Source organism: Beauveria bassiana, assembly GCF_000280675.1.
Source record: "Beauveria bassiana ARSEF 2860 unplaced genomic scaffold BBA_S00005, whole genome shotgun sequence".
NCBI lineage: Eukaryota > Fungi > Ascomycota > Sordariomycetes > Hypocreales > Cordycipitaceae > Beauveria > Beauveria bassiana.
In genome coordinates this window covers 877,733-903,676 of record NW_007930840.1, presented here as the reverse complement: position 1 = coordinate 903,676, position 25,944 = coordinate 877,733, and the positions used below count along the sequence as shown (strand labels likewise).

General features: G+C 54.0%; 9 protein-coding genes across 9 annotated transcripts; 5 read left to right on the top strand and 4 right to left on the bottom strand.

Annotated features, from left to right (window-relative positions):
• Nucleotides 1–105: 105 nt before the first annotated feature.
• BBA_02569 (uncharacterized protein) lies at nucleotides 106–464 on the top strand (the record flags this gene model as incomplete). Its single annotated transcript, XM_008597666.1, has 2 exons — nucleotides 106–245; nucleotides 323–464. The coding sequence occupies 2 exons, from the start codon at nucleotides 106–108 to the stop codon at nucleotides 462–464; spliced, it is 282 nt and encodes a 93-aa protein (XP_008595888.1).
• A 354-nt stretch (nucleotides 465–818) lies between these two features.
• BBA_02568 (short chain dehydrogenase) lies at nucleotides 819–1,923 on the bottom strand (the record flags this gene model as incomplete). The annotated part of the gene is made up of 4 exons (XM_008597665.1): nucleotides 819–859; nucleotides 930–1,589; nucleotides 1,650–1,849; nucleotides 1,901–1,923. The coding sequence occupies 4 exons, from the start codon at nucleotides 1,921–1,923 to the stop codon at nucleotides 819–821; spliced, it is 924 nt and encodes a 307-aa protein (XP_008595887.1).
• Nucleotides 1,924–3,969: 2,046 nt separating this feature from the next.
• On the top strand, nucleotides 3,970–5,959 carry BBA_02567 (nitrogen assimilation transcription factor nirA; the record flags this gene model as incomplete). Its single annotated transcript, XM_008597664.1, has 6 exons — nucleotides 3,970–4,026; nucleotides 4,130–4,406; nucleotides 4,493–5,126; nucleotides 5,190–5,326; nucleotides 5,387–5,618; nucleotides 5,725–5,959. 6 exons carry the CDS (start codon nucleotides 3,970–3,972, stop codon nucleotides 5,957–5,959), a joined length of 1,572 nt encoding a protein of 523 aa, XP_008595886.1.
• A 736-nt stretch (nucleotides 5,960–6,695) lies between these two features.
• Nucleotides 6,696–9,530, bottom strand: BBA_02566 (transient receptor potential ion channel; the record flags this gene model as incomplete). The annotated part of the gene is made up of 1 exon (XM_008597663.1): nucleotides 6,696–9,530. One exon carries the CDS (start codon nucleotides 9,528–9,530, stop codon nucleotides 6,696–6,698), a length of 2,835 nt encoding a protein of 944 aa, XP_008595885.1.
• Nucleotides 9,531–11,988: 2,458 nt separating this feature from the next.
• On the top strand, nucleotides 11,989–13,921 carry BBA_02565 (sulfate adenylyltransferase; the record flags this gene model as incomplete). The annotated part of the gene is made up of 5 exons (XM_008597662.1): nucleotides 11,989–12,157; nucleotides 12,209–12,236; nucleotides 12,290–12,472; nucleotides 12,531–12,679; nucleotides 12,726–13,921. 5 exons carry the CDS (start codon nucleotides 11,989–11,991, stop codon nucleotides 13,919–13,921), a joined length of 1,725 nt encoding a protein of 574 aa, XP_008595884.1.
• Nucleotides 13,922–14,188: 267 nt separating this feature from the next.
• BBA_02564 (Ankyrin repeat-containing protein) lies at nucleotides 14,189–16,021 on the bottom strand (the record flags this gene model as incomplete). The annotated part of the gene is made up of 1 exon (XM_008597661.1): nucleotides 14,189–16,021. One exon carries the CDS (start codon nucleotides 16,019–16,021, stop codon nucleotides 14,189–14,191), a length of 1,833 nt encoding a protein of 610 aa, XP_008595883.1.
• Nucleotides 16,022–20,033: 4,012 nt separating this feature from the next.
• On the top strand, nucleotides 20,034–22,652 carry BBA_02563 (5-Methylcytosine G/T mismatch-specific DNA glycosylase, putative; the record flags this gene model as incomplete). The annotated part of the gene is made up of 1 exon (XM_008597660.1): nucleotides 20,034–22,652. One exon carries the CDS (start codon nucleotides 20,034–20,036, stop codon nucleotides 22,650–22,652), a length of 2,619 nt encoding a protein of 872 aa, XP_008595882.1.
• A 403-nt stretch (nucleotides 22,653–23,055) lies between these two features.
• BBA_02562 (AdoMet-dependent methyltransferase, Putative) lies at nucleotides 23,056–24,597 on the top strand (the record flags this gene model as incomplete). The annotated part of the gene is made up of 1 exon (XM_008597659.1): nucleotides 23,056–24,597. One exon carries the CDS (start codon nucleotides 23,056–23,058, stop codon nucleotides 24,595–24,597), a length of 1,542 nt encoding a protein of 513 aa, XP_008595881.1.
• A 26-nt stretch (nucleotides 24,598–24,623) lies between these two features.
• On the bottom strand, nucleotides 24,624–25,682 carry BBA_02561 (Intradiol ring-cleavage dioxygenase, core; the record flags this gene model as incomplete). Its single annotated transcript, XM_008597658.1, has 2 exons — nucleotides 24,624–24,894; nucleotides 24,961–25,682. The coding sequence occupies 2 exons, from the start codon at nucleotides 25,680–25,682 to the stop codon at nucleotides 24,624–24,626; spliced, it is 993 nt and encodes a 330-aa protein (XP_008595880.1).
• Between the last annotated feature and the right edge of the window lie 262 nt (nucleotides 25,683–25,944).

The window sequence follows — 25,944 nt, the reverse complement described above, 5'->3', positions numbered from 1 at the left end:
GACCTGGCGTCACCACTGTCACGCGTAGTGATTTATAAGGCTTAACTGCCACTACGAATTTCAAAGTGACAAACCAAAAAAAGAATCGGACAAATCATCATAACAATGTCTTGCACACGAAATTTGATTACGATGGCAGCCCGGCCCAGCCTCCGCACGATGCAGCCCGCTTCGATACGACGAATCTCTTCTGGATCGCGTGGACCCCTTGATAAGCCGGCTGAATCGAGCACATCACCAAAAATGTAAGAAAAAGATGACAGATTCCTTGTTTCTTTCTTTTTCCCCATGATTACCATGTTGCTGACACAAACATACACAGGCCGGGATGGCGGATAGCCGCAATGGTTGGAGTCGGAGTAGCGGCGTTTTACGCCATGTTCCTCGCCAAGCCTGACGCTGTTGCCCAGTCTTCAGTTCCTACGACTCAGACCAAGAACCCGGCCGCGTCTCGTGGGAATTAATAGGAAAAAAAAAATGGGAAAATGGGGGAGAGCTGGTGTGGGTTGTTGAAGTGGCTAGCTTCAAATGGGCGGCGCAAAGTGGCCGCCGGGAGGGTCTAAACGGGTTACGTCAGAATGACGGAGGGGCACAGTTTTTTGATGGGAAAATGCAATGCCGCCCTATTCAACGGCAATTATGGAGAAATTCATTATTTAGAGTAGAATATGCACATGTTGCAATCCCGCAGCTCGTCTATGGGTTCTATGTGTTGAAAATAAATGCCAACTGTGTCAAGTTGCGTTGTGGCTACTCTGGACTACTGATGAACCACCCATGCTGTATGACCTCTGTCTATGCCCAAAGCTACTGACAAACTACCACGCTGTATGGCCTCCATCAATGACCAGATTGTTCCCTATTTGACAATGTTAGAATGTGTTTTTTTTTTCTCTTTTGTCTTGAAAATTCAAACTCGTAGCTCTTACCCGTCATGAAGCTGCTGGCGCTGCTCATCAAAAACAGCGCTGCTCCCTTAAACTCGCCCGTCGTCGCAAGCCGGCCCATCATGTTCTCGGCGATCCATTTCTTCTTCATCCCGGGGTCCTTTTCAAAGAGCTCCAGGACCATGGGCGTCTCAATGTGCCCAGGGCTGAGACAGTTGACACGGATGCCGCCGGAGCCGTCTTCCCTGAGCGGGCTCCATTCCATGGCCAGGCTGCGGGCCAGCTGGATCACGGCCGCCTTGGACGAGTTGTACACGGGCGACCGCATGCCCTTGTTGGCCACTAGACCCGACATGCTTGCGACCATGCAGATGCTGGCCCCGCGCGTCTTGTGCTTCATCATGGCCTTGGCCGACGCCTGCGCCGTCACGAAGACGGACGTGTAGTTGGTCGCCAGCATGCTCGAAATGTCGTCCACCGAGTAGTCGAGCGCCGGCGTCGTCTGGATAAAGGCCGCCGCGGCGACGACGCCGTTGAGCTGCCCGTTTTCGTCGGCGATTTGCGAGATGCGTTGCTCCAGGAGCTTCGCGTCCCGGACGTCTTGCTGGCAGTACACCAGCTGCCCGCCCCATTCGGGGACGACTCGGCGCTGGGCTTCCTCCCATTCATCATCGGGCTTTTCTTGGATATCAAAGCAGTAAACTAGTTGAATCGATTAGGAATTTTGGCGTTTTCGCGGCTGAAACATGGGGTGATGTTTACCTTTGCCGCCCGCTTCCACGAGAGCTTCCGCAATGGCCAGCCCCAGTCCTCTAGCACCTCCAGTAACAATGAAAGTCTTTCCCGCAAGATCAAAGTCTGCAAAGCGTTTGTTGCCAAAGGGCTGCTCTCTAGGTACTGGCGAAGTCATGGTCGACTGCTCTTTCTGTTGAACAATGTTCTTGATTTGCAGAATGAAAAGCCTGCACGAGAGAGCATCAAGTACTCGTTGCTGCCAACATGAGTTGCCTCACATCATGAGAACGTCACTGTTCATCACGGGATTTGGTGGATCAGCAACGCGTCAAACCCTACGTCAGAATAACGACAGTTGATATTCCACGCTCGTTGCCCCTTAGATCTACGTTGTCGAGAGCGAGCATCTATCATGATTGATCCTCACCATTGTTCCCGATCTAGCAGCCCATAGAATTGGTAGAAGCGCTAGGGGCCGTGAGGGGCACTACTAATGTTTTCCCTTGCTCGAATCACTGGCACTGGGCCTGTTTCCGTTTCCGTGTTTGGCCCTGCTGAACAATACCAGAGCAAAGTATAAGCCAGGTAAGTCCGCGATTCGGATATGCAATAGTCGATACGCCTGCATATTATTTGACTGATGAGAACCACCTGTAATAAGGGCCAGGATATATGTCGTGTTTGTTGTCGTTGTGAATCTCGCGCTCCAAGGCCAACCCGGACCAAATCACTAATCATAACCACAACGATTCCAGAGAGGTCAAAACGGAGAGTTTAGAATCAGACAAGACTGAAATTTCAACTGGCTTTTCCTTTTCCAAATCATTTCGCCAACAATGGCAGGCTCTGGCGGTGTGGACGTAGCAATCTTTCAAAGACATTGGGCTTGCGTGCCGCCTGGTATCGCCCAACGAAAAACATGCAAAACGGCAGGGGACGATAAAGGTGTCTCAGCGATCGAGATGGTAGCTGATACTCGCCTGATTTTCATTACACACAGCTGAAGAATATCTGGGCCACGTCGAGCTATTCCACAATAACCCACAACAAAAAGCAGAAAGACGACAGGGTTCAGTGCTATGCGGCGGCCGCGTGTCACCCGAGCAGACGAGGACGAGGGTACGGAGTAGTAGTACTTGCGGGTTCCGTTGGCGAGTTACACACCGATTTCAGTGCACGGATACAGTATCCTTTGGCCCCAGCTTCCAGGGCTGAGACACCGCGTGAGTCGATCAGTCTCTCGGCGTTGAGCAGCTTGAATAAGCAGAGGTAGGGGACTGATACGTACTGATTAGTACGCTCCATCAGGGTTAGCGGGTGTGCTAATCCGTAGGCAGCTCTTTTAATCCCGAAAGCGAATTTCCAACGGTTTTGTTGGAATTTGGGTTCAGGCCCACGCCGTTTTGAGGGCAAGGGAGAATAGGAAAAAGGGTCACAAACTGGTGCCTCACGACGCAACTCTCGTAATGATTGTCTGTATAACCTCACAGGAAAGCAATAATCTTTGACAGCTACAGTCTCTGTGTTTTTGCTTTTGGCTAGAAAGCGAGCCTGCAAGCCGACGAGTCTTAAAGCAGCAATGCACAAAGCCACCGGAGCAGAGCCAATCGACCAATGACAACGACGGGAGTATTCTCCGTCATGGGCAAAAGAAAACATGTTCTGGTCGCAAGAGCACATTTGGCGGGGACCTTATGTATATCCCCCGCACCACCATGCCATTTCACTAGTCGCAGACTAATAAGAGTTTTGCTGGCTCAAAAAGCAAAGCAGGAGGGCATTGCAAGACGTCCAGCGCATGTGCAAGATAAACGACCCTCCCCTTGGGCCCTTGAGAGGAAAATTCTACCAAATAGACGAGCCATGGCGACTCTACGAGAAGAGGGGAGGGGGGGGAAGGGCTCGGTGCGTGGTGCGAAGGTCGGACATGCTCCGAGCGAGCTGATTGGCTCCATGCGAAGTGTTCTGCAGCGCACTCCGGGTCCCGTCATACTGGATCGACGGGCATAGTTGCCCTTGCTGGTGTGTACATGAGCACATCAGCTGGAAAGGAGGGTGTGTAGGTGGCCGTGTACAGACAGGGACTTGTGCTAGCCTGGTGCATGATACAAGCAGTTGGCAAAACGGTTTAAATGAAGAAAGCCCACCACTGGCTTCTTGGCGGCCTAGGCATTCCGCATCTTGTACATAACGAATGGCGCTCGTGAAGCTATCAGATGATAGATTCCGCATCTCGTACCTTTGAATAATTTTTCTCCACCCACGACGAACCAGCAAAGAGACGGATCGTTATCGCGTTACGGATACCTCTCTCAACTCGGCGATATCATTAGAATTAGCAGGAGGCATGCCTCGCCGCCCGTCGCCAGACCGTTGTCAGTTTTGCCGAAGAAGAAAGAAAAAGGTGAGGCGGGGAATACAATATTGATTTTAGTCATCTTTGTCTATTCCCATTTGGCAATGGGATCATCTCTGCTAACCAGACCCGAACCTCAACCAACCATCAGTGCGACGGACAAACTCCTTGCTATGCGTGCAAAAAGGCAAACATTGCATGCGTCTACGCCATACCGCAACCCGATGCGACTGTCGAATCCGGAAAGCAAAAGTGTTTGAAACCGAAACCTGCAAAACCAAAGAGACCGATTGATACGTTGCACAAAGCCAACGGAGTGCGCATCCCAGACAAGACATCCAGCACAGTCATCGGGCATACCAGTTCCTTGCATCCGAAAAGTGCGACATCATTACGGGAGGACGGCGATCTTTATACAAATTCTGAAGGTACGAGGGTTTTGCTTTGTCAAATATACTCGTTGATTTGTTTGGCTCCAGTCACTGTGTTTGCTGATTGGATTGCTTCCAAACAGCAGATTCCGAGTGTTCTATAATACCAAGTATCGAATCATCTGCATCGCAGGGAAGTGTTTCGACAAGTGGTGCAGAAGATTACTCAGATAGCTCAGCTTCACCACGACCTACCCCATACGCCTCGCCACACCTTGACTGGTCCCAAGCCCGCGTCTTGCGCGTTCTCGACAACATCTTACAATGGGACTGTGTTGCCTTCTGTCTCATCGACCGTGAAAGATTCAAGCTGGACTTGCAGACCGGCGAGACCACGTACTGCGCGCCAGCGCTCGTAAACGCTTTGCTTGCGCTGTCGGCTGTCGTGTTTCGACACAACATCATCGAAGAGGTCGCCAATCGCGAAACGGGAAAGCCGGCATGGGACGTCCTCAGCGCTACACTTGCCGGCGAAGCTATTCACACTCTACACCGCGGCACATGGCTGCCAGAGACGATACCGGAAATACAAGCCCTTGGCGTGCTGGCGCTGTACTGCGCTTGTAATAGTTGGAAGGAAGAGAGTCGAAACTTTGCAATGGACTTTGCCGAGGCCATTCGGAAATTCTGCGTTCAGAATGCCAATGCAGGTAGCGAGCCTACGAGTACACGGCGCATCACGGCTAGCACATACTGCGGCGCCATTTCACTAAACCGGTAGGAAGAAGCTGGCTCCTGTCATGACCAAAAAACTGGTAGTCAGGTGCTGACACAAGATAGGGTACTGGTACAAATACACAGGTACAATATGAGTCTGCCTCCCGACTGGTACGAAGCACCCGACGGAAGTCCAGGATGCAAAGACGGCAGAGTCGACGGTCAAAGCTGGACAGAGCATCTGCTACGGCCGACACTTGGTATGGTTGCCGAGCCCATCGCGCGTAAAAAATGACGGTGCGCTGATTTTACAATGTTAGTCAACGACGTCTTTGTTCCGGAGCCCGACGCCCGCGGAGACGATTTATACGTGGTCGCGGCAGAGCTATACCAGCTGGTAGAGCAAGTTTTCAAGACGTGCTGCGTTCCAGAAAAGGACCGTACCTTTGCCGACGCCACCGTGACGTACATTAAAGGTCTCGAATGGTACCAAAACTTTTTCAAATACTCCGAGGCGTATACAGGTCGTGAGCCCCTCATCTACTTTGTGCAGTATGCCAATTTTCCACCCCAAGTTGAAACTAGAAGAAGAAGAAGAAGAAGAAGAGAGAAAAAGAAGAAGCTAGACCTTGGGGAGAATGCTAATGTCAAGTTCTAGCACGTACTATCACTTTTGCATCTTGTGCTTGTTTTCGCCGTACATGATGGACCCGACTATTGTCATCAGCTGCGGGAGCCCGCCGGGCAAGATATGCGAGGAGGCGGCGCACAGCATCCTGAAGCTCATGAGGCTGCACGATTCACTGGCCGGCGACACGGAGCCCGTTGGCTTCATGAACTCGTTCAAGAGCGCTTCGCTCAAGTTCCTGGACAGTTATCGAAAGATGCAATGACATTGACAAAATACCGAAACGAAAAAAATGGGCAGGGCACCGATTCACGAAAGCAAGGGACAATAAAAAAAACGAGGACGAATGATGGACGGGATAGAGTCGGATACGATTTGCATCACAGAAGAGCATGGAATGAATAGCCATGATATACACATTTTTTGCTTATGATTAGTCTATACACTGTAGTCAGCACGTCTGCGGATCCTGGGATGTAGGGCGTTTGAGCCAGCTACTTCCCGGTTCCAAGACGGCCTGGCTCTGCATGATGGCCATTCTCAGGAGATATGGAAGGGTATAAAAATCAAACACTATATACCCAGCATCGTTGCGTAAGCTACGCATTTCTCTACTTATCATCATTGACGTCCGACCCATTAGTTACTCCGTCAGCGGGGAAAGAAGGCATCGTTAAACAGTCGTCCCACGAGGGTCTTGGTCGAGAACTCCAGAATATGTGCAGCATCGCAAGTGCCTCTAGCGACCTGTCCAATTCGTTGACATCAATTAAATATTCATAACGAAATATATACAAGATTCGTGCGGACACGCAATAACTCATAATATGCGTAGTAGCAAGTGCTTCTGCAAAAAAACCAATACAAAAAACGCCGACGGGCAAACCGACTAGAATATGCGCTGCCAAACGTGTCCATGCCCATGTCCCTGCGATACATATGCTGTCAGGGAGCAGTCTCTAAAATAATTAAATTGAATTCTCACGCACACTGCATCTTCTTCATACAGTCGTCGTCGTCTTGTCGGCTGTCTTTTCGGACGTGACTGCAGGCTCATTCTCGACAATGGCCTCGTCTGTCTTTTCATTTCCAACAGTCACTTGCTCTGTCTGGTGGGAGGAAGCAGTCTCCTCCTCCTTTTTGTCCGCCAGCAGGGGCTCTTCCGTCTTTTCGTCAGATTTTACATCACCCTGCTTTGTGGGTGTCGTCTCAGACGTGGTAGTCTCCACGTTTTCTCTCGCATCTTCCGTCGACTCACGCGTGGGAGTCATCGGTCTTCGAACTGGCGTACTGGTGCCTGGAGAGTCGGTGGCTAAGACGGCAGCAATGTTTGACGACGACAAGCGCTGCGAGTTGCTCCTAGAACGGTTGCCTCGCTGGTTTTCCGGCCGACTTATCATTTCAGCCTGCATCTGGGCAAACTCCTTAGAACTCCACGAAGCTCGATGAACACGAGCGGCGCGGGGAATACCGCTGACAGAATAACGCGAGCTACCGCTGTTTGCGCGGCTGCGCTGGCCACTACCGCCAGCCTGCGCCTGAAACCCGGGCTGTGGTAGCGACATGTCTCCCAGCTCATCCTCATCCTCAATTTTGGGAGCTCGTCGGACATTGCGCACGTTGAAGCCTGCTTCGACCGGTACAGGCTCCGTCTCTTCCGGCTTGGACGGGGCAGGGAGATCGTCGGTGCGCTTTTGCATGTGCTCGAAATAATTGACGCGCATATCAACAAACGGCTCGGTAAATTCCTCCTTGTTACGCGACAGCGACATCCATGATGAGATGATGCCAACTGCCGCCAGTATCAACACGACGACTGCAAGGAATGCTTGCACCACAACAATTATGAGGCCAATTGCGGTTGCGCCGATGCGGCTCACGTTGTAATCGGCTATGAATGCAATGGATAGGCCAGTGGTGATGACTTTTGCCACGGACAGCATCCAGATGGCGACCACTGTGTTACGAGAGGATTCAAAAGCTGTTAGTTTGATTGTGACGAAGAATGCGATAATCTCAAACAAGAATAGCCCAAAGACTTGAGCCAAAGGCGTGCGAACACCACCGCCGATGAAACATGCACGAATAAACTGGTATCCCAAATAAAAGGCAAAGTACCACCAGCGAGTACGGCGATATCGAGCAGACAGCCAGCCGAATCGCTTGATAAAACCGGCGTCTTGGTGAACAGTCAGGCGGTTCGGGTCGTCATCGGTGTAGATGATTCTCGTTATGGGCACCGAAGCGTATAAACGGCGTTGCTCAGCCGTCTCGTGCTCACCGCGTTCGCTATTTCGGATGGCAGACACAAACGGGACCTTTTTAAAGACCGTGGCGCTTTCGAACCGGATGGCGTCGGGTGCGGTAGAGTACTTGCCGTGTCGAAGACGAAAGTAACAGGCGTACGCGGCCAAGCCTCCGATACCGACGAGGAAGAGTAGAAAGACAATGGCAGCGATGGCAGTCGGCCCGTCGGGGCCGCGGAGAGAAAATTGGTACATTGCGAGCGTGGTCATGACAAAAAAGCCAATGAAGCAGGTACGCAGCAGGGCAGAGGCCAGGTAGCCACCCAGGTGACTACGGAAATAATTGAAGCCATCCGTCTTGAGTAGTTTGAGTCTGATCATTAAATCCAGTGTAAGTTTGAAAAGAACAATCAGCACCACAACGAGGCCGATCATGACCATGAACCATATCAGGGCCAATGTAAAGGCCTCAGCTGGCGGAATATTGACTTCGGAAAGTGTTCCGGGAAGACCTGGCCAGGTACCTGGCATGGGCATGCCCGGAGTATTGGGCTCGCCGCCCCAGGCGTAGTCGTCGAGGTCGGTGGCTGACGAGGGCTGCTCCCCGCTAGTATCACTTGCGCGTCCATAGATTTGTTGCGTTAAGCCACCGTTATTGTTGATAGGCACAGATCCGGCACCTCCGACCTGGCTCACGCTTACAACATTGCCAGTAAAGGAGCTGATGGAGCTGACGAGGCTGTGCGTAGCAAACATGCCGGAAGGCCAGGCAAAGTTGCTCCACCATGCTGGCAACACACTAGGCCAGTTGACAGAGAGTGCACCAGAAAAGAAGATGTATTGAAAAGTCTCAAAGACGACGAGGACGGAGAAGGAGTGAGCATAATGCATGCGCATATGCGGGACACTAACGCCATAGACGGCGGTGATAAAGGAGGCGAGAATAGCGGTAATGACGAAGATTCCAACGGTAGTTCCAATAGCATCAGGCTGTGACAGCGTCTTTCCGTTGGACATGACGGCCTGGAAGCAGCCAATCTCGGTCTGTGTAGAATTGGCAAAGATTTGAATGCGGGCAAAGCCTTCAAAGTCGGGGATGCCCATGGAGACCTGGGGCATGCCAGCTACATCATCGGCGGATAATGGGACAACAGCAAATGCGGCAATGCGATTGTCTGAGGTGAGGGGACATAGAGTGTCCATGTGGGCTTTGCAAGGATCGTAGGTCATGTTGAAGCGCGTCTCGCCGTAGGCTTGTATGGAGAGATGGAGGGCGAGCGACTCCTTTCGAATGTTGCTAGCTCCATTGAGATAGAAGAAAATTGTATGCTCGTCCGTGTCGGAATAATAGGCGACGTCAAAGGTGGAAAAGTTGAATAAGCTGCCGCCGCGGAGGCAGTCTGCGAAGCCACCCGAGTAGAGAGAGGGTCGGGGGGCAATGTCTAGTTTCTGAATGTCGCCATTGAAGTCGTAGCCTTTGATGACTTTGGAGTCGTCGGCGGCGGCGACGGATGACAAAAGGGCGAATAAGCAAGTAACCAGGAGGAGCATGCTGGTCAAGGCCCGCGTTGGCCTGCTGTCGACGAGCATGTCTGCTGCGATGAGCGAGCCGCACGCACGGGTGCGGGTATTATTGGAGGCTCTCGGGCAGGAATGACGATGGATCGAGGATAACGGGGCAGTCGGATATGGCCAGGCAGCAATGCGAGATATCCGGAAGAGAGCAGTCTATCGCATCGAACTTTGTTGCAAGGGCGCCTGGGGAGACGAACGTGTTCGTCGCAAAAGCAGGGTAAAGCTGGCGTGTTTCATCGAGTTCGTGTTGGGATGCCGCAAGCCAAGCGTTGCCCAGCCCACTAATAATGGCCACAGCAATGCGCGCTGAAAGCAGAGGCCGGTAGCAACGGCTAGGTAGTGACTAAGGGAGACGACTTCCTCTAGCGAGGCAGCGGTTTGATGGAGGTATCAATCGGGAGTTGGGTTGTGATGGGGGAGCGTTTGGGCAAGAAAGGACGTGGGCAAACAAAGATGAAGCGAGAGACGGCGAGGTCTAATAAGCTGGGTGAAAATGGCAATCGTTCACCTGCAAAATGTCTGATCTCAATAGGTACCTAAGTAGAGCCTGAGTACGAGGTAGGTAGGTAGGTACCTGCTAAATCCCGTATGCACAGCTCTGTCTCTGCTGAGCTTCAGTGGACCACGGGCGGGAAAGCCCCTGCTTAGTGGAGTCGAATCTGCTAAATGCCCGCCAACGTCTGCTAAATCGCTAGCGCTGGTCTGCTGAAGCTCGCCAACGGTGCAGTTGCAAAGGACGGCGACGTATACATTGAAATGCAGCAATCATGATGGATGCCAAAAAAAATTCTTGCCGTTGTTGTTTGTTTCGCGGAAATTTCCGGTTGATCTCGAGAAATTGGTCACCCTTTGTGGCCCCTCAAGTTCTCCCCTTTCCTGCTTGATGCCCTGATGCCCATTCCATCAGCGTTGACACTTCGTGGCATGCAAAGTGGGCCATGCCGGGTGCGCTAAATACCAGCAGTGATTGGTTGCCTGTAGATTTCACGTTTGACAACAAAGAGCTTATCGCATTTACCAGGCCAAGATTAGCTATTAGGTGGTTCCCAAGAAAACTGTTTGACAAGATCCCTCGGGCTAGGAATTCTATGGAGTTGGCCAATTTCGCAGCGTGACTGTCGAGATGGTATCGGCACGGCCCACAACTGGTTGCAGGCAAACAGTATATCAGAGAAAAGTGAAAAGTAATTACGAGTGAGCCAAAAAAAAAAAAAAAAAAAAAAATCAGAGAAGGAAACTCAAGTGGGCTTATCTTCATGTTACGATCAGCCTCTGGAATAGCATTGCCCGTCATCCGTCAAGAAGCGGACGCCGTGAGCGCGACGCAATGCAGAAAATACCAGAGGCGAGACTGAGCCGTTTGCCGTGAATGGCGCTCACGGTGAGGTGAGACTGGCCTGGGACATTTGGTGAGCGGCAAGAATGTCGACAAAGCCCAGCCAAGCACTGCTCTGCAATGTTTGGACTTGATCAGATTATTATTTTCGCGCCGTCTTGTTCATCAGGCCTGGGCGGTATTGCACCATCGGCTCTCGTGGTGGCCTCACAAGGTGCAATGAGCGGCCTTTCCCGATTTGGGAATCCCTTCTGACGTTATTGTGAGGCTTTCTGGCAAAAGCTTGGCCGATGTTCCGGAGGTACCGGTACAACGGATAGTTGCCCATGTGGAAACTCGGTTAAAAGAGGCGACGATGCTAACTATCGACTTTCAGGTCTTGCAATCTAACTAACACTTGGTAATTGCTTTTGAGAAGTTGACTAAAACTGGTTCTGTTCAAAAGACGAATTGCAGCAACAACGTTACATGGCACCCATGGCTACCGCAGAATGGTTCACACAATGCTACCAAAATAGCGTTTTTATCAAGTATTCAGTTCCGCATCTCAACGTGGGCCATGTACCTGTACAAGCAGCCACCAAGCATGCTGCATCACTCATCATCAGGCACAGGAACCTGTCGTGGCTCAAGCAAACACCGATATTCAGGAAGGTGCGACGGTCGGTATTAATAGGCGCTTCTTCCTCCTCAAATACATCGTTTGCTCGTTTGCACCCCTCTTCTCTCCTCTGTTTCCAATCATTAAGCCCCTGCCACAATCGAAATAAATCTTCAATATCTACTCCATCGAATCTTACATATATCTCTTCGACCACATTAACTCGTTCCTCGACGGCCCGGAGCCCCACGATTGCGTGATTGCCAGCTGCGGACACCTCGCGCCGCGCTAACTACCGCATCTCCGGACTTGCTACTTTTTTTGGCTGCTGATACTTTCGGGTCCTCGCAAAGCCTATTTCAATTTTTCTCGCCTCGTCGGTTTTTTGCTTGTTCGAATTCTTCTCTCTCCTCCCTGTTTCTGCTCTTCTCCCTTTCTCGCCATTTTTTTTCTGACGATTCGATTTTCTTTGGCAACTTCAATCTGACAAAAGCCGCTCCGTGACGTCCGTCTATAACCCCTCTCCACACATCACCATGGCCAATACTCCCCACGGCGGCGTCCTCAAGGACCTCTTTGCGCGCGATCTCCCCCGCCAGACTGAGCTTTCTGCAGAATCCGAGACTCTGCCCGCTCTCGTCCTTACTGAGCGCCACCTTTGCGACCTGGAACTCATTCTCAATGGCGGCTTCTCTCCTCTTGAGGGTTGGTCAACCCGCGAAGCGCTTCCCTTGCCCCGCTGACATCATGCCACAGGCTTCATGACCGAGCAGGACTACAATGGGTAAGTCTCTTCAAACCTCCCAGATCGATTCAAATTACCAACACTATCAACAGCGTCGTCAAGGACAACCGTCTTGCCAGTGGCCTGCTCTTTAGCATGCCCATCACCCTCGATGTCGACCAGAAGCAGATTGACGAACTCGGCCTCAAAGCCGGTGCGCGCATCACCCTGCGCGACTCTCGCGACGACCGCAACCTTGCCATTCTAACCATCGACGACATCTACCGTCCCGACAAGTATGTCCACTGCTTAACGCCAAGCCCGTAATTCACTCCTCTTGCTGACACACGACAGGGTCAACGAGGCCAAAAACGTCTTCGGCAGCGACGACGACACCCACCCCGGCGTCAAACACCTCTTCAACACCGCCAAGGAATTCTACGTTGGTGGCAAGCTCGAGGCTATTAACCGTCTTGAGCACTACGACTTCCTTGACCTCCGCTGTAAGTCATCCTTTGTGACGTTTTTTCTCATAAGCTGACTGAATAGTCACCCCCGCTGAGCTTCGCGCCCACTTCAACAAACTCGGCTGGCAGAAGGTCGTCGCTTTCCAGACTCGCAACCCTATGCACCGCGCTCACCGTGAGTTGACGGTTCGCGCCGCTCGCTCCCAGCAGGCCAACGTCCTCATTCACCCCGTCGTCGGCATGACCAAGCCCGGCGACATTGACCACTTCACTCGTGTCCGCGTCTACAAGGCCCTCATTGCCAGATATCCCAACGGCATGGCCGCACTCGCTCTTCTTCCCCTTGCTATGCGCATGGGTGGCCCTCGCGAGGCTCTTTGGCACGCCATCATACGCAAGAATCACGGTTCTACCCACTTCATCGTCGGCCGTGACCACGCCGGGCCCGGCAAGAACAAGAACGGCAAGGACCACTACGGTCCCTATGATGCTCAGACTCTTGTCCAGCAGCACCAGGAGGAGCTCGGAATCAAGATGGTCGAGTTCCAGGAGATGATTTACATTCCCGACCGCGACGAGTACATGCCCGCCAACGAGATCCCCGAGGGCACCCGCACCATGAACATTTCCGGCACCGAGCTCCGCAACCGTCTTCGCACCGGCAAGGAGATTCCCGAGTGGTTCTCTTACCCCGAGGTCGTCAAAGTCCTTCGCGAGCAAAACCCTCTACCCCGCGAAAAGGGCTTCACAGTCTTCATGACTGGCCTGCAAAATTCCGGCAAGGAACAGATTGCCCGCGCCCTGCAAACTACTCTCAACCAGGGTGGTGGTCGCCCCGTCTCCATGCTCCTCGGCGAGACTGTCCGTTCTGAACTATCTTCCGAGCTGGGCTTCAGCCGTAGCGACCGCGATCTCAATATCTCACGCATCGCCTACGTCGCTTCTGAGCTGACCAGAGCCGGTGCCGCCGTCATTGCTGCTCCTATTGCTCCCTTTGAGCAGGCTCGCCAGCAGGCCCGTGAGCTTATCGAAAAGTCTGGCCCCTTTTTCCTCGTTCACGTCGCCACCCCTCTTGAATACTGCGAGAAATCGGATCGCCGTGGCATCTACAAGGCTGCTCGTGCCGGTCAAATCAAGGGCTTCACCGGCGTCGATGACCCCTATGAGGCTCCTACTAAAGCCGATCTTGTTGTCGACGTTGAGCAGCAAAATGTCCGCTCGATTGTCCACGAGATCATTCTCTTGCTCGAGAGTAATGGTCTGCTCGACCGCTTCTAAGTAAAGGCAACTCTTTGAACATTGCCGATCTTGAATATTGCGTGGAGCATTCTATACAAGCTGTTGAGGCTCTGGCGTTTCGATAATGAAGTATATATTTCCTTTGTTTGGTGATATTATGATTGACAATGTCATTTCCGGTGTCTGTGATGGATATCATGACTGAGAGTGTTGCTGGGCTTGAGGATGGCCCAGCGCTAGCCGGCAGGATCTTATAGATTTGTTTCATGAAAGAATAGACTACGTTAAGACGTCCACCATACCTAACTACGTGGAGAAACTTGTCTTCTTGTCGCGCACGTACTCGGTTCTGTTCGCCCTGGCGATGCGCTGCGCGGCCATGCCCTCGCATAGCGTCCTGCCAACCTTTATGATCCACGCGCGCGTCGACGGATCCGCGACCTTGAGATACTGTATGAGCTCCGTCGGTGCGTTGCGGCCGCGAAATCGCAGGAGAGGGTCGGCGCCGCGGCTCATCATGAGATGCAGCAGGTCGCATCGGTGGCGGACGACGGACTCCTGGTAGGGCGAGCGGTGCCACCACATGGTGTCGGGGGTCGGGTGCTGGTAGACGGTACAAAGGGTGTGCAGGGCCGAAGTGCCGAGCGGCGAGGCGGGCGCATTAATGTCGGCGCCGCGCGCGAGTAGGTAGTCGACGGCGGCGACGAGCAAGCGCTCGACGGCCGCCATCTCCTTAGTGCCCGAGTCGACGAGCAGATGCAGCAGCAGCGCGCTAGGGTCGATGCCGGGCCGCGCCAGGAACAGGTCAATGAGGCGGCGCCAGCCGCGCCACGCTGGGGCAAAGTACGGGTCCCGGTTGCGCACGCCGCGGCAGTACCGCCGCATGATGCGGCCCATGGCGCCGTCCATGCACCCCGCGTCGACGATAAGGGTGACGACGCGGAAGAAGTGGTCGTCGTTGAGCGCTTCGACCTGCCAGCGGTCAATGAGCAGCTCGAGGGACGACGGCGTCGTCGTCTGGACAATGGCGCCGGGTAGGTCCGGCGCCAGGGGGGGCGTGCGCGCGCCGCGCGAGAGGAGGAAGGCGAGGTTCTGCAGCGTGGCGTGGCGCTGCGCGGTGGTGCCGGACATGGAAGGGATTGCGTCGAGGAACTCGAGCAGCGGCGTGCTGTACTGCTGCCGCGGCCGCCAGTCCCAGTTGAAGCCGCGGTCCCAAACGCGCGGCTCCGTGCGGTTGATGGAGCACCCGTGCGCGAGGCAGTCCTCCACCGCCGACGTGTCGTGGGTCTGTGACTGCGCGAGGCGCTGCACGGCCGCGAAGAGTGGGTGTCGCGTCGGCCGGCGCTCGGCTGGGGGGCGCAATGGCAGAGCCACCCCCGGCTCCTCGTAGCTTGCGCCGAGGCGCACGAGAAGCCGGGCCATGTCGGGCGTGCTTGTGAGGATGGCGGCAGACAGCGGCGCGATGCTGCCGAAGCGGCGGTGCTCGTGCACGGCGTGCAGGTCGGCCCCGGCGTCGACGAGCCGCCGGACGAGGTCCTCGGAGGCGCCAGCCAGAATGGCCCGCGAGAGCGGCCACGCCGCGTCACGACCCGCGTGCGTCGCGACTTCGGCCACGAAGCCGCGCTCTATGAGCTCCCTTAGCGTTCCCAGCCGCGCCGGGCTGACCAGCTTCTGCATGAGGCGGCGAAGCTGCCGCCGGAGCGCCGCCAAGCTAACTCCCGTAGGGCCGCCCAGGCCGAAACCGACGCCTCGCGCGACAAGGTGCTCAAAGACGTGCGGCGCATGCCGGCGCGCGGCGAGTGCCAGTGTCGAAAGCCGCTTGGGGCTGCGCACGCGCGGGCGGCCGGCCTCGCCGCGCCGGTTGACGCCGGGCTCGGGCTTCTTCGTCTTGAAGACGACGACGACGTCGAGGGGCGCGCCGGCACGCCTGCAGCGTCGGAGCAGCGCGAGATCGTCGTGGCTGATGGCCCAGAGCATGGCGCGCTGGTTGCGTTCAAAGGGGGCAAGGAGGAGCGGCGCACCGTGGATGTGGAGGCGGCGGCACGTCGCATAGAGCCTGGCCTCGTCGCCTATGGAAAGGTACGAGGTGATGTTTTCGAAAACTTCGACGGGGATGGTCTCAATGGTACCGAAGCACATTGTTCCTCGTCCGGATCGAGGAAAAGGGTTGTTGAGATCTGTTGAGAGGAAAGGTTGGACTCGCGAGAGAGAGGGTTGATCAAGTAAGAGTTAAAGCATGTAAAGCAACTCTCGAGGTGGAGTGGCACTTTGCCGTCCAAATTGAACCTCACCGCGGAAGCACCCCAGCTTTAAATATAAGACACTCGGGAAAGAGAAGCATGTCCACATATCGACCGATTCACTTCCAGAAGCAAGTCTACTCGAAACGTCGGTCGAGCCAGCTCCAGTCACGAGCTCGAAGAAGAATCCCTCATCATCCCAAACATGCAGGACGTAGAGGTGCGCCACTCCATCGCGACGTATTCTTTTGCATCCCGTCTCAAGGCGTGTGTGATGCATTTGGTTCGGCTCATCCATCTTGGTCCGCCGATTATGTGCGGAGAGAAGAAGGAATGGATTCTCGCGCCGCCAGGCGTTGCAAAATGGTCACTCCGATGACCTGCATCTGCATCCTGCATGGCTACGCCAGCAGGCGTCGTCTCCTATTCGACGGCAAAACGGCCCAAGTCGCCCGAAAAAACACTTTCCTTTTCCTTCTTCGTCACTTTCCGTCCCATGTCGACATTACAAGCCAAAAAGCTGCGAGACAAGTGTTTTGCCTGCGTAGTAAAAGTACATGGTGTGTGGTTGATCGCGGAAGCTGGTACAGACGGGCGGCGTGCGTGTTACAACAAATTTGTGTCCTGCTCAATCGGGCGTCGTACAGTTTGTGATGCTAGAGATTTAAAACAGAGGGGCGCGAACCAAAAGGAAGCAAAGCAAAGGATGGCAAAGCAAAAGACGGCAAAGCAAATGCGTCATGATTCTGCCGTAATGGTTTCAACTAATAGTGTATGGCAGAGATATGCCACCGGCGCCCAACAATCAGGTTGAGATTCTCAAGCTTCAGAGCCAGAACAACTCAGTCACAGAGTTGGCCTGCACTTTCACTCACCGCAATTCTCTCATTTGTCCTGGATCGGCAGAAGCGCAGCGCCGCAAGCTCACAACCAGCCTCCCTCCTCCAGCATCGTCCTGGCGAGTGATCGGGCTGGGAGCGCGCTCGTCATGCGAGACGGGTGACTGCATGGTATCAACTCGTCGGGGTTGTCACGGAGCAAGGGCGCAGCGATTTTTGCGATGCTGCGTCTTGACAATGTTAAGTTGGTTGATTGGTGGTGTGATGAAAAGTTGCGGTCGCTTGCTAAAACACTTGACCGGTTTCAATCACAGCGAACGGCCGGAGATCTCATGCCTCGTTTGCTCATGAAATTCCGCATCAAGGTAAAGCAAGCAGGGGTGAAATCTGATGCAGGTGGCGGCGGAGAGAGGAGACTAATCGTACATTACAAACTCGTACGATTTATCTGCCTGTTGCTGCGTGGCTGACCGCTTCCCCAGGCTATGCCTGGATGGAAGACAGGGAAAACATGGTCCGCCAGCCCAGAGGCTGCCGAGTCGTCTTTCTGTAACGGATGTACGGCTGCTGCGACAAACATTGGCGCTGTGGCTTCGATTTGTACGCACATTCCGTGACCGCCATCTCTCTGCTTGGTGGATAACAAACATTCATTGGTTGTGCCGTGGCATTATGCCGCCGTGCATTGGCCCAAAGCCTTGTCTTGGTCCTTTGTCAGCCCTCGTGGTTCATCGGACCGCTTGCAGCCGGTGTGCAAGCGCCAAGCAGAGCCCAGCATACGTACGCACGAGCTTGGTGCAAACGAGAGATGATTTCAACATTCGTATCCGTACATTGACACAGTTGAGCCGATCATGGCTGCCTGCCTGCCTGTTGGCAGGCACCTCGCCCACTGGCTGACTCAGCCGAAGACCCTCCTCACTGTCTCAAAGGCCACCTCGGCATAGCTTCTTCTTCTCCCTTCTCTTCTCTTAGTAGCAACATCGCATTCATCAAGGGTCTGTCACTTTGCTGATCCATCGTGTTCTTGCCTGGCCTGCGATACCCTCACGTTCCCCATGATTGTCCACAGTGCGCGCGAATCGTGCCCAACTTTACGGCTCATATTGGAAAATAACGGCCGAAGCGCGGGGGAAATTATGAAATAAAAGATTAACTTGCAGTATCTTTTATATGGCATCGGCAAGTCAAGGCCTGATCAAGAGATTTATTTGCCATCTGATTCGCTGGTTCCTAGCCCATTCGCCAGCTTTGAACTACACCCTTCACACCTTGATCAATGGACGCAGCAGGAAGTTTCTACAAAGTTGAGATTTCAAACATCAGAGATAACAAAGACATCAGCAATAGATGATAATGAGAGACAGAAGAGATTACGAAGAGAGCATGCAAGGAGGAGCAAACTACAAATTTAAGAGAAGTCAAAATTAGAATAGAGTTAGAAAGTCTAAAAATCATAAGACTAAGCTTAAAATGAGTCTTAGATACCCTAGGGACTACTTGTTATCAACTGCTAGATATCTTTGTTGAACCTCTTCACTAATAAGGTAGCTCGGAAGGCAGGTGTCTCCTTGGCAGGGATGGGAGTAGGATCGGCTAGCTAGAAGGAAATGATGAAAGAGATCGGGATTGGTGAATAATGATCCCACACCATCCAGTACCTCACTAATAGCTATACACGACCTCTCTTATTTTCAGCTAGCCGCTACCCTATTCCCTTCCCTGACACTTCTCCCTCGCGGATGGCTTTATTCCTTTTCCTAACGTGTCAAGCTAGGGCCTCTTTCCAATCCATCGAAGTTGATAGACATGTGTCTCCTCTTTCGCGGACGGCCTTTTTCCGGACATGGCGCACAAAGCTCTTACATTAACCAATCGTTCGAGAATAGGAAGTAACACCATTCGTTCGGAGAATCTCGTCGTGGTCGTCAGTTACAACCTTTGCATCTCTCGTCAGCGAGAGGAATCCATCCCGGGGAGAGCCAGCGAGGATTGCGCGGGCGGTGCGGGCCCTGTTATGGTGAATACCTCCTTTTCGAAGGCGTGATGAATTGGGATACTGTCTCACAGACGTGACCTCGTGTGGTGGAAAACGGGATTTGATTGTTATCGATGAAGACGTAGCGGCTCTTGAACCCAAAAATTGTTCCAATGGGCGAGCTATGCATGCTGTTGATATCGCCCATTGATGATCTGGGAAGTACATACGTTTATGATGATACCGTGCTACTCGACTAATCAGCGAAATAGAGAGAACTGGATGCGACAATTCCCATAGCGATTGAGCATGATTCTTCCCGGAAGCGTCTCTTTGCCGTGACTTCCCCCTTTTATTTTACTGATCGTGTAGTGTGTTAAGCAGTCAAGAGATGGAGATATAGCATGCCAGTCGAAGAATATGGTGCTTCATTGAGTAATCCAGCTATGGTGCGGAGCAGAGGTGAGGGTAGAGGCAAGCAGTGTTCAGCATTTTCTGATCTCTTCTCCTTTTTATCTCCTTTGCTACTAGCTCGTCTTATTCTTGTCGACTATATCTCTTCAATTTTTTTTTGGCAAACTTTTGTTTCGTCATTTTGCTTTGCCTTGTTTTGGAAATATTGTCGAGTTGCCGCCAGCCGTCATGGTGTCGTAACGCGCCATGACGAGCCCCGCGTCTTTTGGAAAGCCCAGCACGGAATGTCTCGAAACCCGAAACGCAGCGCTTAGCTGTGCAAACCATTCTTTGACTTGCTATGCCTGCCAAGCCTGGTGCCATATTTAATTTTCTCATTAATTCAGTATTAACCAATCACCCCCACACGGCCGCTACCGTTGCCGCCCAGCTGGAGTCATCCGTCGGGCCGCCACTTTTTCTGCCCTGCCAACCGCCACCGACTTGTGCGACTAGCTCGAGCGACACGTCGTAGTTCGTGCGTCCAACATCTACGTAGTATTTCGTTTGCTGCAGATTCTGTAGCAAACAAACCTCGCAGAAATCATCTAGAGTTCGGTCTTCATATCACATCGACTCTAGGCCAGGCCGCTCTCAACGCCCCTTGACCGCCAGGGCCACCCCGCCCCAAATGCTTGGCCATGCCCACCGACGCCTCTGCTGACGACGACCGTCCTCACGAGAAGCAGCGACGGTCCAAGTCCGAGCGAAAACCCGACCGTGAACGAGATCGAGAACGGGACAAGAACAAGGACAAGGACAAGGACAGAGAGCGCCGCCATCGCTCCTCCAAGTCATCCCGCAGCAAGGTCAGCGGTGAAGAGGCTGATGCGGGCTCGCAAGTCTCCTCCGTTAGACGCCATCGAAAACGAGAAAAGGATCGAGACAGGGCTCGCGATGATGGCGACGACAGATCTTCGCTACGTACAAAGTCTCTCAGTGACGTGAACGGGCGCGGTGCCCCTCCCTCACCCCAGACCGCATCGCTCTTCGACGGCAAACGGGTTTCTCTACCGTATCCCTCATTTAGCAAGGCGCATAGCAAGGAGGCGGTCATAAGCAGAGATAATCTGTCGCCTTCCAGAGGTTCGCATATTCCAACACCAGAGCCGACCGATGCGGTTGACGACGATGGCCGACGCAAATCCGACGACGTGAGCCGCAAGGGTTCAACGTCCAAGAAATCATCCAGACCGCCCACTCCTCCCGAAACAGACCTTTCTGCCGACAAACGCAAGTCGTTAGAATCAAGATTAAGCTCCAGCCATAGCAAAGATCGCGAGAGAACAAAAGACAAACCCACCGCCTCGGGCGTTTCTAGATCGGCCTCGAGGAACGAAGAAGGGTCGCGAGTTAGTCGCCGTTCTGCCTCCTCCAGCCAAGCGACATACATCAAATCTGCCAACCACAAATCGCACGAAAAACTAAGAACCTCGGAATCAAGATTCTCGAGCTCATCGTCCCGTCACTCACCACATCGATCGGGCTCAACACGAAGCGTCAGAAGGCCTGAAGGCCGCGATGGCCACTCTTCGCCATCTAGTGTACAGGATTCGTCCCCAAGAACTCCTACACAGGCCCCTCAATTCTCGACACCATTTTACGACCAACATGGCCCCGAGAGGCCAGACTCGTCTATTCTCTCAAAGACCGCCACGCCTGCACCAGCTCCGCCACCCCCTCCACCGCCCCCACCTGCCATGGATCTCTACGATGTCCCGCGTGTCGACTACCTCTTGCAGAATGGCGGACTTCCCTGCCCTGTTCCGCGACACTTCCTGTCGGTGCTCCCCATTCAAAACGGCGCGCGTGGCACAGCGCCGCCGCTGTCCGGATCGGATACCCTTTTTGCGCCCTTTTTCAACTTGCTCGACCAATACAATACGGTCATTGAAAAGCATGGCTCTATCGCTGTTGCCACCGGACATCGATCCGTTGCGAGGCGACTGCTAGACCGCCTTGAGAACGTCTTCTCGCGTGACCTGCCACCACATGGATGCTCATGCATACTGTGCGATCGCTCCAACGACATGCATCACGGGCTGACGTGGGGCGACGTACTGGAGTGGGTTAGCGGTCGTATCGAATTACCCGAGTGGCCTCCATTTGATCTCGCCGAAATTGGAACCAGAGCTGCTGAGATATCAGCGGAGGAGCCCCGCCGGCCGTCTTCACCTATCAAACTCGACCCAGATATTGCAGAAGAGTTTCGAGAGCACTATCTCCGCCAAACCAAAAAGGTGAGATCGGCTGTTGATAAATGGCTGAATAGCACGCCAGAGACACCGATCCCGCCGCCCCAAGAGGTCGACGACGAGACTCTTGCTTTTGCGATTCTGACTAACTTGGACGATCATGATCGCCCGTACTTCAACGCTCTACTGTCCGGAGCTCGTGAGCTTAAGCCTGCCACTAGGGCACCGACACCAATGCTCCGCCAACGAAACGATTTTGTGGTCAAGACTGGTCTTTCGCTCCAGCGCTTATATCGACTGCAGCAAGCCCCAAGAGATGCTGAAAGTGTAACTTACCTTATCAAGAATCCGCATACACACGATTTGCTCGTCACCCTTTCCAACATCAACAACTCGGAATGGGAGATACTCACATCTGGCCGATTTGATGGGTTCTTGTGGTCCGGCGCTGACATGGACGACCAAGTCATGACACCGGGTCTCAGTTCCAGATCGCAAACGCCCGCAAATGGATACTTTGGCAGCCGCAGCACGATGAGTCCCGGGCCTCGCAGCTCCTCTGCTATGAGCTCGCGTGGCCCAACACCATTTTCACGAGGGGCTACTCCAGCCTCTTTCGTCAGCACCAGCTCAGTTGGACCGAGCAGCAGACTAGCAGTATCCAACGATGAAGAGACGGAGATGGCTGCCATTGCTGAAATGGAGCGCGAAATCTACCAGGGCATGGAGAGCTTAGAAGACGCCTTTGAGAAGCTCCACCATCGAGCCGAGGTGGTGCGTACAGCCCTACGACAGCGTGGCGCTGGCCTTATGCAGAGCCTACAAAGTCGACGAAGGGTGGATGTTCTGCCAGCACAAACTCCAACGCCTGGCGCTGGACAGGAACGAGCTTCGTGGGCACCAAGCAGCGAAGGAGAGGCGCCCAGCGACGACGACTGGTTCGAGGAGTATGATATCATGCCAGACGATTCAGCAAGTAATATCAGCAGCTCACGACATCGGCGACCCAAGAGGCGAACGGAGCGACGGACACCGGCGCCAATTGAAGAGGACGAGGAGGAGTAGCGCTTGACCGCAGACATGATTTGATGATGATACCTTCAGATATGAGTTTGAAAGTGCATGAAAGCATATGGCAGCAAATTTGATGAGCGGTATTGGCTTTGATTTAATTGAACTTTTATTGCATTCGCATTGGATTTGGTGGAGTGCGCTTAGGGCTACTGCATGGCGGATCACTTATTGAATTTGCAAGAGTATGATGAGCTACGCATATGCATATTGGATTCGAAATGAATCATCACATAGTTCTTGAAGTATTTTGTAAATATTATTTTTGCTCGACTTTACACAAGGTGCTGCGCTACAGAACACTGCCGACGTGACCCACTCGCTACTCACCCGCCCGCATCAACATCGAAAGCTCTGCTCACGCAATGTGTCTTGAACAAACCCCGAATGAGTCACTATGGCTTATGCCCCCGAGGAGTTTGAACCGGGCGCAAATCCTATGATCCGTGAGCTTTTTAGCTCCGGAAGGGAGCCGCCGCACTGGGAGCCTCTGTACCGCCAGGCCTGCGCTTTTGGTCCTGAAATTTTCGCACAGCGCATGGTCACCTTTATCCGCAACCCCAATCTGAATACGACGTGGCTATTCCGCGGCGACATTCTCTTTGATGACAACCCAGGAGACGGGGAAGCAGCGCAGCAGCCGGGGGCGCCAGAATTGGTTGTCGAGTATGACGCGGGCTGGCCGGAGCGCCGAGTCGTTGCGGGGATGACGAGGACAAGGACCATGGTACGCAAGTTGATTCCGCGAAATCAGCTGCGCGATGCTCCCATGAATCAGACGTGCGAATTTCATTCAGATGATGGAAAGCGAGACACTGCGGCCGCCAGTCCTGGCAAGGTGTCGACGTTGGTCATTTATGTTCCGCACGCCCAGTCTGTCGAAACGATGCCGTTCTATCACCCCAAAGTCCAAGCGATCGCGCACCTCCATGAATGGGACGCCACCGTGAACCAGGGCGCCGTATCTGTCCACTTTCAACCATTTCCTTGCGACATGCCTCTCAAGGACGAAAAGTTGCGGCGTGTGGGCTATCACCTCCTCGAAAGGCTCTATAAGCACGGCCACAGCGAGCTGCGCGGCTACACCAAGCGCGTGCACCACGACGCCGTGATCCCGCAGCCTCGGTTTCAGGATCGCTACTCGGCGCTCAAGGACAAGTATGCGCGGTCTTTGATGACGTCGTGGGCGGAGAACACGGACCCAAATAAGCACGTCTTTGAGGATCTCGGCATCGCTGCGTTTCTGATGGAGCTATGGGCGGACATGTATGGAAAAAACGGGGCCAAGTTTCCAGGCTTTGTCGATATTGGCTGTGGAAATGGCCTGCTTGTATACATTTTGAATCAAGAGGGCTATTCTGGCTGGGGTTTTGATGCGCGGGCGCGCAAGTCCTGGTCGCAGTACAACACGTCGCCGTGCGCCCCCTCGCCAACCGGCTCATCACTAGCTGAAAGATGCTTGATGCCCAGCGTTGTGCCCAGACCCGAGCACGAAACAGCAATCGATGTCAATCTTATCCACGATGGACTGTTCGCAAAGGGCACATTTATCATCTCCAACCACGCAGACGAGCTGACGCCTTGGACGCCCATCCTAGGTGCCCTCTCCGACTGCCCGTGGATCTCGATCCCGTGCTGCAGCCACGATCTGACGGGCGCCAAGTTTCGCGCGCCGCCGCCGCGGGACAAGACCAAGCCCAAGTCGACGTACGCGTCGCTGGTGGACTGGGTGGCGCAGATTGCCGAGGACTGCGGCTGGCGCGTCGAGACGGAGATGCTGCGGATTCCCAGCACGCGCAACACGGGCCTCTTGGGGCGCACGCGGACAAACACCGGAAGCGAGGTCGATGTTGCGAGCGTGCTGGCAAAGTACGGCGGCGTCGCGGGGTATTACTCGAGCATTGCCAAGCTGGTCAAGACGGGCCCAAGATCACATTAGGCAAGTTTGAATATACTACAAGGGCTCTAATCTAGATCGGGCACAGGAAGATGGTCGACGAGCTTCATGTTCAGTCCGAGGCTCTTGAGCGCTTCCACTGCGTCCTTGTCACGGAGCTCAGTCGTCTCCTCTTCAGTTGCCAATACAAAGTCTTGCCTGAGCACTTTGCTTCTGGGCTCGACGCCGTACTGCGCGGCAGTGGCCTCGTCGATGGGCTCTAGGTCCACGATGAGGCTTTCCTTGACGCCAAATACCGCATCCGTCTTTTCATATGGGTCGCCGCGGACGAATACAGCGCTGCACGACATTAAGATCCAAGACTCTTGTTTTTTTTTCTCCACAGGGACAAGGCGCGGCACTTACGTGATGAGGTGATCCCATCCCGGCTTCTCCAGCATGAAATGCATATGCGCCGGCCGCCAGGGATGGCGCCCCAGTTTCTGCAGCAATTGCCCAACCGGGCCGTCTGACGGAATCGGGTAGCTCACCGGCGCAATGGCCTTGAACCAAAACTTGCCCTCGGCGTCGCTGTGCATTATGCACCGCTCGCTCGGCTCCTCACGGTCCGCGTGCTGCACGTCGTAGTGGCCCGAGCTGTCCGTCTCCCAAATGTCCACCTTGACGTCAGGAATGGGCCGCCCGTCGCGGCCGCGCACCGTGCACAAAACCAGCAGCGGCTCGCCGGCCGGGTCCGCCGACATGGCGGCGCCCGCATCCACGACTGGCGCGTCGTGCGTGTGAAACGGCCCCAGCAGCGAGCTCTCGGTGCACGACGGCGGCTTGGGGTGGTTGACGGCGTCGACGAGCAGCGACAGCCCGAGCACGTCGGACAGCAGGATAAACTCTTGGCGCACGTCGCTGCAGATTTGGCCGGTGCGCGTGAGGAACTGCACGGCGGCCATCCACTCGTCGGTGCTCAGGCGCGTCTCGCGCGCGAAATCATGCAGGTGCGTGACGAGGCGCTCCATGAGGTAGCGGAGGCGCGCGTCGGCGCACTGCGCATTGATGCGGACCGTGTTGGGCGTGATGTTGTCCGGGGTGAGGTCGAGAAGCTCGGGCGTGGTGGCGTGCGTGGTGGACGCCATGGTCAAACGTCAAAGTAACGACGGCTGTGTTAAGACAAAGTTAAGAAAATGAGATGGGACGAGAAAAGAAGGCGAAATGAAATTGGAGTTCGAGAGAAGAATCGATGATTGATGAAGAAGAAAGAAATCTCGGTCTAAATAAATAGAAAGGCGGCCAATAGTTATCTTGGTCCTTACACTTTGCGCGGCGCCTGGCCTCGAACTAGCCTTTTGCTAAAGATGTTTCTAAGCTCTTGATAAGCGTAGCAGCCGGGAACTGCCG